This window comes from Emys orbicularis, chromosome 11 (assembly GCF_028017835.1).
Source record: "Emys orbicularis isolate rEmyOrb1 chromosome 11, rEmyOrb1.hap1, whole genome shotgun sequence".
In the NCBI taxonomy this organism is placed as follows: domain Eukaryota; kingdom Metazoa; phylum Chordata; order Testudines; family Emydidae; genus Emys; species Emys orbicularis.
This window is the reverse complement of record NC_088693.1, coordinates 3,066,983-3,082,414: the sequence shown is the minus strand read 5'-3', so window position 1 is coordinate 3,082,414 and position 15,432 is coordinate 3,066,983. Positions and strand designations below refer to the sequence as shown.

The following is a 15,432-nucleotide window of genomic DNA, read 5'->3' as shown; positions in this document are numbered from 1 at the left end:
AAGAAAGCAAGCAAGGCCGAGTCAGTCGCGGCAAGAGCAGACCCCAGGCAAACGCGGCCCCATTACAGAAGCATGATCCTCAGCCACCCACCAACCCAGGCTCACGGACGCTGGGGCTTCATTGCCAGAAAGAACTAGGGGCTTTCTTCAGCTTCTTTGTGGGTCTCTGGCAAGCCTCAGCCCCCTCCACCCACCCCCTGGCAACTGGGGTTGAATGGCGAGGTCCCCCTCCAGCAGCGCTGTCCACATTACCACGCGCCCCGCTACAAAGCAGCAGGGGAAAGACCAAGGAAAAGGCACCTCTTTGGGCCTCCCTCCCGGGTTGGCGGCGATGCTGCTGACCACCTCTGGCGAGAAGCTGTGGACCGGCGATCGGGCAGTGGGGCTCCGGGGCGTGCCGGGCTCCTGGGGACTGTTCTCGTACTGGCCGTCGCTGGTCATGCGTCTTCGGCTCAGCGGTCCGGGCTCCTCCGGGGACTTGTCCCGTGACTCCACCCCTGGAATTCAAGCACACGGCAGGAAGCACTCGTTAAAAAGGACGATGCCCAGCAACAGGCTCATCCAGGTTCAAATTCACCCTTAGGGAGCCACGTGGCAGCTGGCACGTTGGTGATTTATCTCAGGCACGAGCCACTCCTCACCTGATGACTCCAGCTCCTTGGCATCTCGGGGACTCTTTACCCCCAAACATTTTTAAAGGACCATCTGCGCTGCCTTAAGGGGCCCGCATAGAGGCTAAGGGAGCTGGAGCCTTCTGATTCCTACAGGATAGGCACAGCATGTGCGGGAAATCACCCTGCCGCCCCGATGCCAACCTGGAGAGAACCAAGGAACGGACGTGCCCACTGCCAATACAGCTTTTGCTCTGCGTGGATACCCAGCACAGTGCTACAGGGATTGGTGCTGCAGGAGGGGCTTGTGGTCAGAGGAGACATCGAGCAAAAGTCCTTATCACGTGTGGTCATCAAAGAAGCCGGGATCCCCTCCTCCCCTGGACCCTTCTCCCCTCCTACAATTCACTGGAAGAGCCAGTCCCGCGTAGGCGAGGTCGGGGCTAAGGTAACCCCAGAGATCTCTGGCATCTCTAGTGCAGTGGGCGGCGTACGCAACACACCGCTGGAAATAAAATGGACCCCTCCTGAGTGGCTAAGAAACATAGACTCATAGACTTCAAGGTCAGAAGAGACCATTATGATGGTCTAGTCTGACCTCCTGCACAACGCAGGCCACAGAATCTCACCCACCCACTCCTGTATCAAACCTGTGTCTGAAAGTCCTCAAATCATGGTTTAAAGACTTCAAGGTGCAGAGAATCCTCCGGCAAGTGACCTGTGCCCCACGCTGCAGAGGAAGGCGAGAAACCCCCAGGGCCTCTGCCAATCTGCCCTGGTGGAAAATTCCTTCCCGACCCCAAATAAACCCTGAGCATGTGGGCAAGACTCACCTGCCAGACACCCAGCAAAGAATTCTCTGTAGTATCTCAGATCCCACCCCATCCAACATCCCATCACAGCCATTGGGCATATTTACCTGCTAATAATCAAAGATCAATTAATTGCCAAAATGAGGCTATCCCATCATACCATCCCCTCCATAAACTTATCAAGCTCAGTTTTGAAGCCAGGTATGGCTCCTTCCTAAAAAGCAAGACTAGGCTCTGGCATCCTGGCCAAGTGGTTATTCTCCCAATACCCTGGGAATTCCACTGCAGACAATAACTCTTCCCTTTCTGTCCTGCACGGCTGCTGTGCTGCCCGGACGATCAGAGACCTGGAGGGCTGAGAGGAGGGACCTTGAGGGGTCATCAAGCTCAGCCTGCCCGCGCTGAACCAGGACCAAGCTGGATGTTAGCGGCATAGAGTTTAAGGCCAGAAGGGACCAGTAGATTATCCAGTCTGACCTCCTGTCTGGCACAGGCCACCCACAGCACCCAGCCACCTGCACACCAAGCCCCACGTCCAGAATAGGCGCAAAGCTGCCTTTCACCCAGAGGTGGATGCCGGTCAATGATGGGGAAAGTGGCCTTTGTAACACGCAAGGCCTGATCCGCGGGGCACCTGCCGTTTCCACGGACTCCAATGGGATGGAAAATGCACCATAAATAACCATTAAGAGTTTGCATCTCCCATTCCCATCACACCTGAGCGCCTGTATCTCCATTACACCCCAGTAGGAAGGGTGCTATCCCCATTTTACAGATGGGAACTGAGGCACAGGGAGATTAAATGACTTGTCCAAGGCCACACAAGTCATGTGGGCCAGAGCAGGGGATTGAACCTGGGTCTCTGGCTAGTGCCCAAACCACCGGCCCACCCCTTCCCTCTTGATCAATCCTCCACCTTACTTTGGAGGCTGCCAGCAGAGGTACCAATTCAGGGCCTGGTTGGAAGGCCACTGCAGTGCGTGGGAGTTTGACTTAGCCAGGCATTGGCACAGGCAGCAGAACCAGCTGTGATGGTGGCTTTTGGACAGGGAACCAGAGGGAGCCCACAGCAATCAGCGAGAGTGAAATGTACGCTACAGCCATACAACGCGCTGCAAGGCCCGGGAGCAGCGGACAGGAGACAGAGCTCAAGAGAGACCCGGGCTGGCGGCGACGGGGTGGGCACCCTGAAGGGACCCTTCCGAGCAGAGGGGCCGAGCAAGTCCAACTAACTAAGCCAGAGATGGTTCCCACAGCCTGAGCGCCCTCCCCCTGCCCCCGTCCACGGGAACAAGCCCTAGAGAAGTGCATCTCAGAGCCTGGCCAGGGAAAATAGGTCTCCGTGCCAGGAATCTAGAGCACGTTCCAGTCCACTTCTTTGTTTGCATCCCCGCTAGCCCCCCTTTTCCACCCCCACCCCCCACAGCAGCCTGGCTGCAAAGAGGCGACACCTCTGGGGAGAGGCTTGCAGGCTTTGTAAAGCTGGGGGTGGGAACCAGAGCCGCGTTAAGAGCTGGGTTCTCCCCCAGCTCTTCGCTGCGAGTGGCAATCCGCCGGGGAGGAGGGAGCAGGGTTTGGCCTGGATTCCAGCGCCTGAGTGCAGATGTCCACTTTAGCAGAGGGGGAGGGCGGCTGTCTCCATGGCAATGACACCAACTAACATGCAGCACCTGGCCCAGCGGGAAATCCCGGAGGGAAGGAAGGAGCGGGGAATTGCTAATCACGCCGAGCAATCATCACTTTACAGCACGCTGTTCTGCTAAGACAGGGATCCTAGTTCCGTTCCCCCAGACCGTGCACCTCTCCTAACGACACACCGGCGATTAGCTAATTAACGCTCCGCTCGGCACCCTGCTGGGAGGTGGAGAAAGACTTTTACGCCCATTCTGCAGATGGGGAAACTGAGGTACAGAGCGGCTCGGTGATTTGCACATAGGGCACCCATGGCAGAACGGGCTCCCGGCACCAGCTCGAAGCTGTTTGATCTGATTTCTAAAAGGGCCCGCGGGATTGACGTGAGCCCAAGGAATCCCGACTCCAAAGGCCAGGAAATCAGCCACAACAATAAGAAAGGCTCATACTTATGCCAGTGTCTTTTAGCTCAGGGGACCGCTCTGGGTTTCACGTGCTGGATGTACAGATGGCCACTGAGGGACCAACGTAGGAGCTGATGCTAATTTACTCCCACAACATCCCCAGGCATAGAGCTGATTTCCACGGAACTGCACCGGTCACAAAGCTCCCATCAACATGAGTAAGCCATCAGGAGCCAGCCCTCAGCGCGGCTGGGCACGGGGGCTGACTGGTCCTGCAAATTGCCCAGCATGCTTTGGGTGCATTTCCTCCAGGGTGGCAGGGAATGAGAAATTGGTTTGCCAAGCCAGTGGGAGGCAGCGGAGTGGGCTGCCCGGGGTGGTGGGGAGAAGACTGTACCGGGGCAGGGCGGGAGGGCAGCAGGCAGCATCAATGAGCCAGGGAGGGGGCTGCACCGGGGTGTTAGGAGGGGATGGGGAGCCGGCTCGAGGCGCATTTACACCCATTTCTCCCTACTGCCTAGGAACCTCACATTTAGATCCTGTCCAGGCAGACTCCGCTTTGGAGTTCCCATGACATTGGCGTACGTGGCCCTTTAAAGGGGGCTGCTTAACTAGCTGAGGTCCTGTCTGCGCCGTGGGGATATTAACGATCTCAGGGCACTTTGTGTCAGGGCTGGCCCAAAACATCCCCATCTCCTGTCCCTGTTCTGCTGCGCAGCTCTGCACCCCAGAGGCGGCTGCATTTCAAGGCCGGGAGAAGTGACCTCTGCAGAAATCGTTTGCGAACACTGTGGGATCCTTTGGGACGAAAGGTGCCGCAGAAGCACGAGAGACTGCTACACAGTGAACTGAAAATGAAACCGGTAAGCACAGACGCACCCTCATTACCCAAAGACATATATGCTGCCGGCACTCCCCCTGTAACTCATCATTGCCAGTACCTCCCCCTGGTCACCCTCAGCAGACAGACACACACATTGCGGCTTAGCGACACTCAGCACTGTTCTCAGAGCCGGGCAGGAAAATGCTAGAGACCAGCTGGGGCTGTCTACTGTCCTCTCGGATATACACTCTGTCCTTTCATCAGCCTCAGTCCAGTTTGTCACGCACAGCCACTCTCTCTCTCTCCCCTCTGGGGAGCCACCTTATAGACCCTGCCTAGAGGAATTTAGCATAACATTGGGCACTAGAAAATGGACTGAGAACCCCAACTTCTTTCCCAGAGGCCTCTGAAAAGCCATCAGGTTGGCCCCGGGCTCTTCCTGACTTCCAGAGAACTATTCCTGAATCTCTGACGCCCCCGCCCCCTTCTTCAGATCTTGAAAAATCCGCTAACGAAGTGGGGAGGAAGTTGGCTGCAAGTTCCTGGCACAGGCCTGCTTAGGCTCATCGCTGAAAGACGAAGCCTTTCCAAGTGAGTTTCTAAATAATAATCACAGTAACGATGATAATCACAAAATCACCATGCTGGGGAGATGCAAGAGAGCTGAAAGCTGGCGCGCAGCCCAAATGGAGTTTGCCCACGTAAATGATGCAGGCTGGGAAATTCCATTAACAGCAACTTTGGAACCAAATTCGCCCATCCAGTCTGCTGGAGCCTGCCGCATGTCGGTCATTTGCTGAGCGTACCAGCAATTCCAGGGCCAGTGAATGCAGAAGAAGCCACCGAAGCGGAAATGAGCCACTCTGTGGGTAAGAGAGGCATTGTGCAGGCTGGGTGGGAGAAAGCTCATCGTGAGCGGGCGGTGGCACGCCAGGCTTCCCATAGGACGGTGCCCGGGGCGTGAGAAGCTGTGTGGCGGAGCCCATGCTGTCCTCATTGAACGGGGGACAACCAGCGTTCACAATATCACACTTCCATGGGTAACTTCCTACCCCCTTTTGTTAAGTGACCCGCCAAGATGACTAGAATGGAAAGGAAAAAACCTTTGCTTGGTGCAGTTAGTAGCATTTTGTGTCCAGTTAGTTAGTTAGGCCCACGGCCCAGCAGCTTGAAGGTATTTAGGTGCTCAGGTCCCACTGAAACCAATGGGAGTTAGGCACTGAACTACCTGCGCACTGCTGGAGCTTGGGTCTTTAGCTTTTAGTTCAGGAGGCCCCTGGCTCAGCTCCAGCTGTAACCACGCCGGTGACCATCACGCACACACCTGCTTATCTTTAAGCAGCAGGTCGTCCCCATTAACTACCCTTCCGCACAACTGGTTGCGCGCTGCGTGTTACGTGTGTCTGCAAGGCTTGGTCTGCTTGGGTGAGGCTTCTACCCAGCAAAACCCCATTGTCATAGGAAAATGTGACCGGGAACCCAGCACAAACATGGTCCCCATGGGACTCAGGGCAGAACCTGGGAAGGCAGTTAACGCCGCTGCCCAGAATTCAAGGGGGCGCTGTCCCTTTCATTCAATGGGCGTCACCCCCTTTCACTGGAAGTCAGCTGGCGCAGACAGCATGGAGACGCCGCGACAGGCCGTGCATGTTGCAATGGGATGAGCCAGCATCAGCCCTCACTGATGCAAGGTGATGCCAGGAGGGCACCGTGACATGTCATTCCATATTCTTTATGGAAATATGCTTATGATATGAATACGACATAACCGAGCTGTACTTTATGCCAGATGGCTCCTGTGAGATATCACTGGAAAGGTTATGATTTCCTGAATGTGATTATCCAATCTGTGTGCCTGCATCATTCCTGTATCTGAAGTTAGGACTATTGACCACACATCTGGATTTCCACGATGCTACTTTGGATGACGCCCACTGCTAACACTTCAGGTACAACAATGGAAAAGCCAGTCAGGGGTCATGGCCCATCAGCACGGACAATGGACTGTGAAAAGTTTGGCCTTCCTGCCGACGCTCCATACTTCCCCTGACTCATGGACGCTGTGATCCTACAGGGTCAGGTGGTCTTGTCACCTGATCCTAAACATTACCTGGGACCTCTTGTAACTTTCCACTGGAAGGGGAGGGGGGAGGGGGGCAAGTTTGGGAAACAAAGGATTCCCCCCTTATGTAAATCCGATTTATGGGCAGGGAGGAAGGCAAACAGGGCTTCTCTCCATGGCCTGTCTGCCCAAGCAGAAAGACTGCAAAAGGGAAGGCCAGGGGGGAGTCCAGACTGAGCAGGGTCCAGTCTGAAAAGGAATAACTGGAACTCTGAACCACAGAAACTTTGCAACCCGCCTGCAACGATATCTAGGGGGAGAAATACTATTGGTAACCAATTTCTTTAGTGAAACTAGCTTAGTTTGTGTGCTTCATTTCATTCGCTTAGTAATCTGCTTTGGTCTGTTTGTTACCCCTTTTACCACTTAAAATCTGCCTTTTATAGTTAATAAAATGTGTTGTGAACATAAGAACATAAGAAAGGCCGTACCGGGTCAGACCAAAGGTCCATCTAGCCCAGTATCTGTCTACCGACAGTGGCCAATGCCAGGTGCCCCAGAGGGAGTGGACCAACAGGCAATGATCATGTGATCTCTCTCCTGCCATCCATCTCCACCCTCTGACAGACAGAGGCTAGGGACACCATTCCTTACCCATCCTGGCTAATAGCCATTAATGGACTTAACCACCATGAATGTATCCAGTTCTCTTTTAAACTCTGTTATAGTCCTAGCCTTCACAACCTCCTCAGGTAAGGAGTTCCACAAGTGTTTATTATTATACCCAGTTTCTGTAATTTTGCACGGGGTGGGGGGGCGAGAAGTGTGCACACCTCTCTCCACATTGAGGGAGGGGGTGAATTTCATAAAACCTTTGGGTTTGTACCCCTTAAAAGGAGTGAGCACCAGAGTGTTGGAGCAAATCCCGTCAGCTGAGTCTTCCCCGAGCTGATCTGCAGCTGGGGGTGTCCCTGCCGGTGTGTGTGTTAGGGGAGGCTTTAATAGCCTGGCTCAGCAAGACAGGTACAAAGGGGGCCCACCATGGCATAACAAGCGGGCTCAGTGGTATCCCAAGGGGTCCAACCTGTCACAGGCACTTTGCTGCATATGGCCAGTCCAGGGTAGACCATAATTGTGCAATCCTTGTGTGATGCCCCCAGCAAGTGCACGTGCACACACTCACACACACACACACACACACCCGAGGGTGACCAAATAGCAAGTGTGAAAAATCAGGACGGGGAATGGGGGGTAATAGGTGCCTATATGAGGAAAAGCCCCAAATATCAGAACTGTCCCTATAAAATCAGGACATCTGGTCACCCTAACACACACACACGGGTTCCCTAAATCTCAGGGCTGCACACCCAATCAAAAGCCTGGCGTGGGGCTAGTGCACCTGAATATGGAGGGGGCATAACAGGGGCTTAAAGGATTCAGCAGTCCCAGCTGCTAACGGCTTGCACCCCGGAACGGCCTTGTGAGCCCTGCAGCCTTCAGAGCCACTCCGAGTGCCTGAGCCCCACGGAAAGTCGAGGCAGGCGCTTGTTGAGCAAGAGGGTCAGCCAGGAAAAGGTGCAGGAACGTCCCATTCTTCCCTGGGGAGAAGAAGAGAGTGAGGAAAGCCACGGGGGGCCGGCTGTGACTTGCTGAAGACCCCAAGGGGGGAAACCTCGGGATGCAGAGCAAGAGGCGGCGGTGAGGGGCGGAAAGGTAACACAAGGGCTGGCACCGAGTGGAGGAAAGTCGCTCTGCTAATGGATGCCAGAGAAGCACAAAAGGCAGCTCCTGCCCCCACCGCACAAATTCCATTCCCACCCCGGAGCGCAGCAGCAGCCAACGCTGGGCCGTGCCAGGCCGTGCCCATTTCAAACCCCTCTTTCACAACCTCTCCCTGGGCAGGACGGGCCCGCTTGGGGCACCCATCAATGCCCCGGCCTGTCTTTTCCCGACAAGTGGGAAACAAACCGAAGAAAAAGGGGCTCATTGTTTGGGAGCCAGGAATGGGAACGCTCGCAGGCTGCGATAAAGTCAGACAGAGGGGAACGCGGGCTCTCAGCAAAGCGCCACTCAGCGATTCCAAGCCTCGCAAACTGCCCTTTTCCAATGAAATGGTCTTTCCCCCGCTCCTGGGGAAATGTATGAGCAAATTCTGAGCAGACATACAGCACGTCCCTCTTCACTCACAGCAAGGGCCGGGCTCGCTCAGCGGCACTTCCGCTCAGCAACGGCTTTGCCTGTTGCTTTGTCACTGGCCAGCAGCACAGGAGATGCCTCTGCCACTTACGTAAAGAAGTCGTGACTTTGCCCACCCAAGGGCCATGTCAGGCTGCGTGCTGGGCCGCGTCTTGAACACCTGTTATATGGTGGCACAGCCAAGGGAGACGACAGATCCCAGTATGCCCAGACCAGGCTGTAGTGATGTATCCTGGCTCCTTACATAAGAACAGTCACACTGGGCCAGATCAACGGTCTGTGTAGCCCAGTCTCCTGTCTTTCGACAGTGGCCAGTGCCGGGTGCCCAGAGGGAATGAACAGAACGGGCAATCATCGAGTGACCCATCCCCTGTCGTCCACTCCCAGCTTCTGGCCGTCAGAGGGTAGGGACACCCAGAGCACGGGATTGCATCCCTGACATGGGCGGTGCATGAACCGCCAGCTGGGGGAGTCTAGCCACCAGCACCGCCCCTTCCGCTCTCCCCCGCCCGAGCCCAGAAGCCCCACCACCACAGCCGCCAGCCCCCATCACAGGCTCTCCCCCCCAGCCCCGGAGCGCCCCCAACCTCCCTCTCCCAGCCCCAGAGTGGGTGTCGCGGCCACAGCCCCCCAGCCCCGAAGCACCGGGAGGGAAGGCAGCAGGGCCGGAGCTCGCCCAGTCCAGTTTGCAAGAAACTGCAGAACTGGAATTAATTTGCAAACTGGACACCATTAAATTAGGCTTGAATAAAGACTGAGAGTGGATGGTGTGACGAAGTGGGACTGTTCTTAATGTTTCCTCTGAATACTGTGTGGGTGCCTCAGTTTCCCCTATGCATTTCTTAAGTCTCTAGGTGGTGGGGAAAGGCCAGTGTGCATAAATCACTGACACTCTGTCTCCCTGGCAACAAATGGCCAGGGCCCCTTCCCCGCCTGCAAGGAAATAGCTAAAGGTGAACAAAGAGATCAGGTGACCTCCTGGCCCAGGAAAGAGACAAAGCCGAGAGAAGGAGGGGCTGGAGGGGGTTTCAGAGTTGGAGCTACCTGGGGACTAGGAGTGAGGGCAGACGTGGGTGTCTGGCTCTCTGAACCCCATAATGGACCCGGCCGAGGGGTCCCGTTCACCGCTGTACCTACAAGCTCTGTTTTAGACCGTGTTCCTGTCATCTAATAAACCTCTGTTTTACTGGCTGGCTGAGAGTCACGTCTGACTGCGAAGTGGGGGGTGCAGAACCCTTTGGCTTCCCCGGGACCCCGCCGGGGCGGACTCGCTGTGGGAAGCGCACGGAGGGGCATATGCTGAATGCTCCCAGGAGAGACCCAGGAAGTGAAGCCGTGTGAGCTTCTTGCCCTGAAGACGGTCTGCTCCGAGGGAGAGGAGGCTCCCCAAAGTCCTGACTGGCTTTGTGGGGAGCAGTTCCAGAGCATCTCCCGGGGACTCCGTGACAGATGGGTCATTACACAAAGTAAAAACTATTTCCCCATGCTAATTTTCCCCCTACTGTTACTCACACCTTCTTGTCAACTGTTGGAAATGGGCCATCCGGATTATCACTAAAGTTTTTTTCTCTCCTGCTGATAATAGCCCACCTTAATTGATTACTCTCATTACAGTTGGTATGGCAACACCCATTTTTTCATGTTCTCTGTGTATATATATCTTCCTACTGTATTTTCCACTGCATGCATCCGAAGAAGTGGGTTCTAGCCCACGAAAGCTTATGCCCAAATAAATTTGTTAGTCTCTAAGGTGCCACAAGTACTCCTGTTCTTTTTGCTGATACAGACTAACACGGCTGCTACTCTGAAACCTGTCACCATGCAAGGTCCTTCTCCAGTGCTCCAAGAATTGCTCCACCGTGGCTAATTGGCTTCCCCCTGACGCTCGTTAACACGAGCCAGATCCACTGACTCCTGGCCTTTGCCTCAACACCTAATCACACTTCAGCGCTCCTGACCCCCTCCACCGTGCAGCGCTGAGATCTCTCCAGCTCAGCAAGGAGACATTCCTGTGTGCTCTGCCAGCCAAACTAGGGACCTTTCCTCAGTCGAAACCTGATGCCAAAACCTACAGTCACCACCATGCAGAGGGGCCATGGTCACCCACTGAACGAAGCTCTGCCCCATTCGGAGTCTCTGCAGGATAGGGCTAAATCCCAGGAAGCCAGAGCCTCAGCTTATGTAAATCGGTCGCTGATCACTGGACCCCTTCCTCCCCCCAATTCCAGCCCAGCCCCCCCTGCTCCCCCGCACGGGGCTGGCATCTCCGCTCACCCCCCCCGCACGGTCCTCCGCACCCCCCCCCCCACTTTTTTGATAAAAATGGGCATTTGTCCCAGTTGCTCTTGCCAACCAAGAACAAACAGGACAAACGCCCTCTTTTGCCAAAAAAGTCAGGACGGCTGGGTCAGGGCTTAAAAAAGGGACTTTCCTGGCCCAAACGGGATGAATGGTCACCCTACAGCAATACCATCCCTGTTTCATTTGCCTCTCCCCTCCCCCCGCCGCTTCGCCCTCTGAGTTACTGCCCTGTCCATGGATGGCTGACCTCACACACGTCCTAGCTGTTTAGCAAGCAGCCGGCTTCCTCGGCTGGTTCCGCGCCTGGGTTGCTAATCTGTCTGCGCTGGTGCCCTACCCTGTTAGAGCAATTCCAGAGCAAGGTTACATTATAGGCCCGAAGCAGCTGACGGCATCGTTCCATTTATCATAGTGAAACAGACACGGCGGTGACTGTACATGTCATCAAATCACTTTGTGTTGTGAGCTCGGAAGATTCACGAGTCTTCAGCCCAACACAGCAAGAGCAGACGCCATTGCAACATGCGCACCCTTCCTAGCAACACCCATCCCAAACTCCATCCAGTCTCCCTCCCCTCCACCTACCCACCTGCCCCCTACTGCCGTTCTCCTCTCCGAGCTGCTCTGCTCACACGAGGGGCCAGACGCAACCCCCACTGGATCTTTCCACTGGTTCCAGGGAGAGCTGGACGGATCCCAGTGTAGGTGGGTGAGAAAAAGTTTGCTCTGAATCCAACATCAAGCAGGCTACTGCCCCAGCCAGAGACTGAAGTCAAACAAGCTGCCAGGGGCGGCTTCCTTAACCTCTCCAACTCGGCAGTGGGGACTCGGAAGTTCTGCTTTAAAAGCAGGCCCAGTGGCACAGCCCCCCTGCGAGACATAGAATCAGAGACTATCAGGGTTGGAAGGGACCTCAGGAGGTCATCTAGTCCAACCCCCGGCTCAAAGCAGGACCAATTCCCAACTAAATCATCCCAGCCAGGGCTTTGTCAAGCCTGACCTTAAAAACCTCTAAGGAAGGAGATTCCACCACCTCCCTAGGGAACCCATTCCAGTGCTTCACCACCACCCTCCTAGTGAAAAAGTTTTTCCTAATATCCAACCTAGACCTCCCCCACTGCAACTTGAGACCATTACTCCTTGTTCTGTCATCTGCTACCACTGAGAACAGTCTAGATCCATCCTCTTTGGAACCCCCCTTTCAGGTAGTTGGAAGCAGCTATCAAATCCCCCCTCACTCTTCTCTTCTGCAGACTAACCAAACCCAGTTCCCTCAGCCTCTCCTCATAAATCATGTGCTCCAGGCCCCTAATCTGTGCGTGTGCGCTCCGGACAGCGGGTCACAACCCGTTTGGAGGTTTTGCCCCGACAATGACCCGCTGCGAGAGGAACCATCGAGTGCACATACACACACACACACACACACACGGCTGCATGGGGCCATGTGGACGTTGGGGGGGGTGTCAGTGTTGGCCTGGAGAAATTTCAGCGACTGTTTCCAGATCCAGCAGAAAAGCTCAAAGCTGGACTCTCTGCAGCACTTTTATATACAGTGCCACCTCAGAATAAACCCACGCTGGTGACAGCCCCTCACCAGCCTCCCCCCAGGTTTGGACTATTCACCCTTTGTGTGCCGCCCCTCCCCATGCACACACAGCAACTGGGCAAGCAAGTCTCCCTTTGCCAGTGACCTCCTGCGTGCCCATAGCCGCTCCGGGGGTGCCCTCTGAGAACGGACCGAATCTAACGCCCCTGTCATCCCTCTCAAGCCAGTCAAACACCCAAGCAGGGAAAGAGCCTGAAAGCCAAGGAAAAAACAAGGAGCACTGTAGGTGGGAGGAGAGCTCTACCCAGAATCCAGTCCTGCGAGGCACCGCGGTACAGACGGGGATTTCCCTGTGACTGGGCGTCGGGTGGGGAGGCTCTGCCATGGTGGGGATCAAACCGTCCTGCCCCACTGGACTCTGAGCAGCTCCCCCACCCCCTAACAGGGCATGCTAACAAACCCTGCCACGCCATGTCCATGCGACCGAGGGGAGCCACCCAGCATGCAGAAGAGCAGAGGGGAGCGAAGCGAAAGAGGAAGGAGGAACGGAACAAACCAGCGAAGGAGAAGGATCTTTGTCGGTGCAGAGGAGGATGGGGGGCTTTCGTGCTCTGCCGGATGCCCCGGAGTTTGGCGTTGTACTCTGATAGGGGAGGTGGAGGGGGGGAAGGGGCACAGGAGTGGGAGGAGGTCAGCCAGGGAGGAGACACAGTCCGCCATGGAGAGAGACAGACGGGACAAACACCACAATGGAGACAGGGAAAAAAAAACACGAGAAAAGATTAGTTGGGACCCTGAGTTGAATGGTAGCCGAGCCCAGAGACGCTGGGAGCAGAGGGGGCAGCAGGGGACTGTACGCACTGGATGTCCCTGCCGCCCCGGAACAGGGACCCGTCTCTCTCACCCCAGAAGGGAAGGAAAGGGGTCGGGACGGCTTGGTGAATGGAGCAGCCGCCATGTCTGGGCCCCAGCTGAATTTTGTTCTCCGGGAAAACAGTGAAGAATTAAATGGACCGATGCCTCCCTTCAATAGACGCCAAACAGCAAACACTCGGGGGGCCCCAGCCCAGAGGTGCCTGCATGCCTGAGGCTGGGAACAGACCCCGCAGGTGTGATTGGCGGGATCTTGGACTCGGGAGCACGGAGTCTGGGGCGTGTTATGTTATCTGACCCAGGGCTGCCACGGCCCAGCTCTGCCACCTGGCTGAGTGGTGCTGCCAATCCAAGCGACCCCCGCCCGCAACCCCGGGGAGGGAACCCGGCTTCCCGAGGGAGCTCCGCCCTCCATCGTCACACGCTCTGGCGGAGCTCAGCGAGGAAGTCAGAAGGCCCACGGGCGTTACTGGAAGGATGGAGGGGAGGGGCAGGGAACAGCCAGCATCTGCGTGGACCCAGTGGGGAGAGGGCTGAGATCGCTCCCCGAGGGAGACCCGGGGAATGGACTGAAGGGCTGGAGAACCCGCGGGAGGGCCCGGCTCTGACCCAGAGTCCAGCCCGCCAGGACAGAGGTCAGAAAGCCAATCGGCCTGAGCATACGGCAAGTGTAAAATGCCACCTGCCCCCCCCCCCGGTGCTGGCAAGTGGAGAATTGGAGCATCTTACACCCCTCATGCAAATGACCACACAGGGCAGTGGAGAATCCGGCCCAGCGCATCAGCCGCTTTGGGTGCGAGGGATGGGCAGGGATGGTGTCCCTAGCCTCTGTTTGCCAGTGGCTGGGAGTGGGCGACAGGGGATGGATCACTTGCTGATTCCCTGTTCTGTTCATTCCTTCTGGGGCACCTGGCATTGGCCACTGTCACAGACAGGACACTGGGCTAGAGGGACCTTTGGTCTGACCCAGTCTGGCCGTTCTTATGTTAGAGGATCAGCCCATCGGTAATGAACAAACTCTTATTGAGGGGTCTACGGTGCAGCCCAGCTGGCTCATGTAGCAGGGTCTCTCTGGGCGGGGGCTGCTAAAAATCCATCCCCGCTCCTGTGTAATCCTCACTGTGGCACCCCCAGCCCCAGCCAGCCGTAGGAAATTGGAGTTGTCATGATTGCAAGTCCCAGGGAGGAGGATGTTGTGTGAAATTCCCCACATACTTGCCTGGGGACAAACAGGCAACTTATAGCAGCGAGGGCCATAAATAACCCCCTCCCCGTGCCAGCAGCCGACACCTCCTATCTACTCTCCCGCAGCCTCCACAGCTCCCGCTTCCAGGCTGCGCTCTGACTCACGCCACGTGCTGCCAGCTCTGCTTTCAGGACACCTTGTTCTCCCCTGATGTAAACACGCCGCGCTGCTCTGTGTGCTGAACTATTCTTCCCGGGGACTGGCCACGAGCCTCCCATTGCGACATATGGCCCTGCTCCAGGGACAGCTCCCAGCCTCGCCTCCTCAGACAGGCAGAGAACCACATCCCACCACCAAGCAGCATCTGGCCCGGGCGGCGCGCAGATCAGAGGAGAATCCGGGCCGACGCAGGGTGACTCAATGGCGGGGCTCTTCCCTGGGACTCAGTCCTAAACCCAGGGCCCCCGGCTGGTGCTGTTGGAGGTGGCATGTAACAACCAAGTCCTAACCGCAGGCGGCCGTGAAACACCTCGAAATGTTGTTTTGGTGAAGTCGGGGTCTGAGCCCTGATGTCCTGGCCAAAGTGGCCCATAAATTACCCTGCCGCTTCAACTCCCAGCAATGGCTTGCGGCCTCCTCTCCTGTCCTAACCTATGACACTTTGTGGCTGGGCGCTGTGAAGCAGCTACCACGCTCCACGTCAGAGGTGGCTGCATTTCAGGGCTGGGCGAAGTGGTTTGAATGCACTAGCTGTTTAGTAGCCGGGGAAAGGCTCTGGGATGTAAGGGGCTGCAGAAATTATCACAGACGCCAGAGTTGGTTTTGGTTTTTTAAAAATCTCTTAATAACCAGTTTTCGCACAATGATTTCCCTGTAGCTTGGAGTGGGATGAAGGGGGAGGGGGTCTGTGGTGGGGGAGGGGTATTTTCAGGGCATTAAAGGGTTAGTCACTGAGTCCTTGAGCAGGGGTAACCCAAGCCCATTGC

At 56.0% G+C, this 15,432-nt stretch overlaps 1 protein-coding gene across 1 annotated transcript in view; it reads right to left on the bottom strand.

The window, feature by feature from the left end:
* The window catches only part of TNS1 (tensin 1), a 120,710-nt gene that overhangs the window by 40,180 nt on the left and 65,098 nt on the right, over positions 1–15,432 (bottom strand). Inside the window, exon 15 of the mRNA XM_065413663.1 lies at positions 301–497. Coding sequence (XP_065269735.1) covers positions 301–497 — 197 coding nt within the window. The remainder of the gene's footprint in view (positions 1–300; positions 498–15,432) is intronic.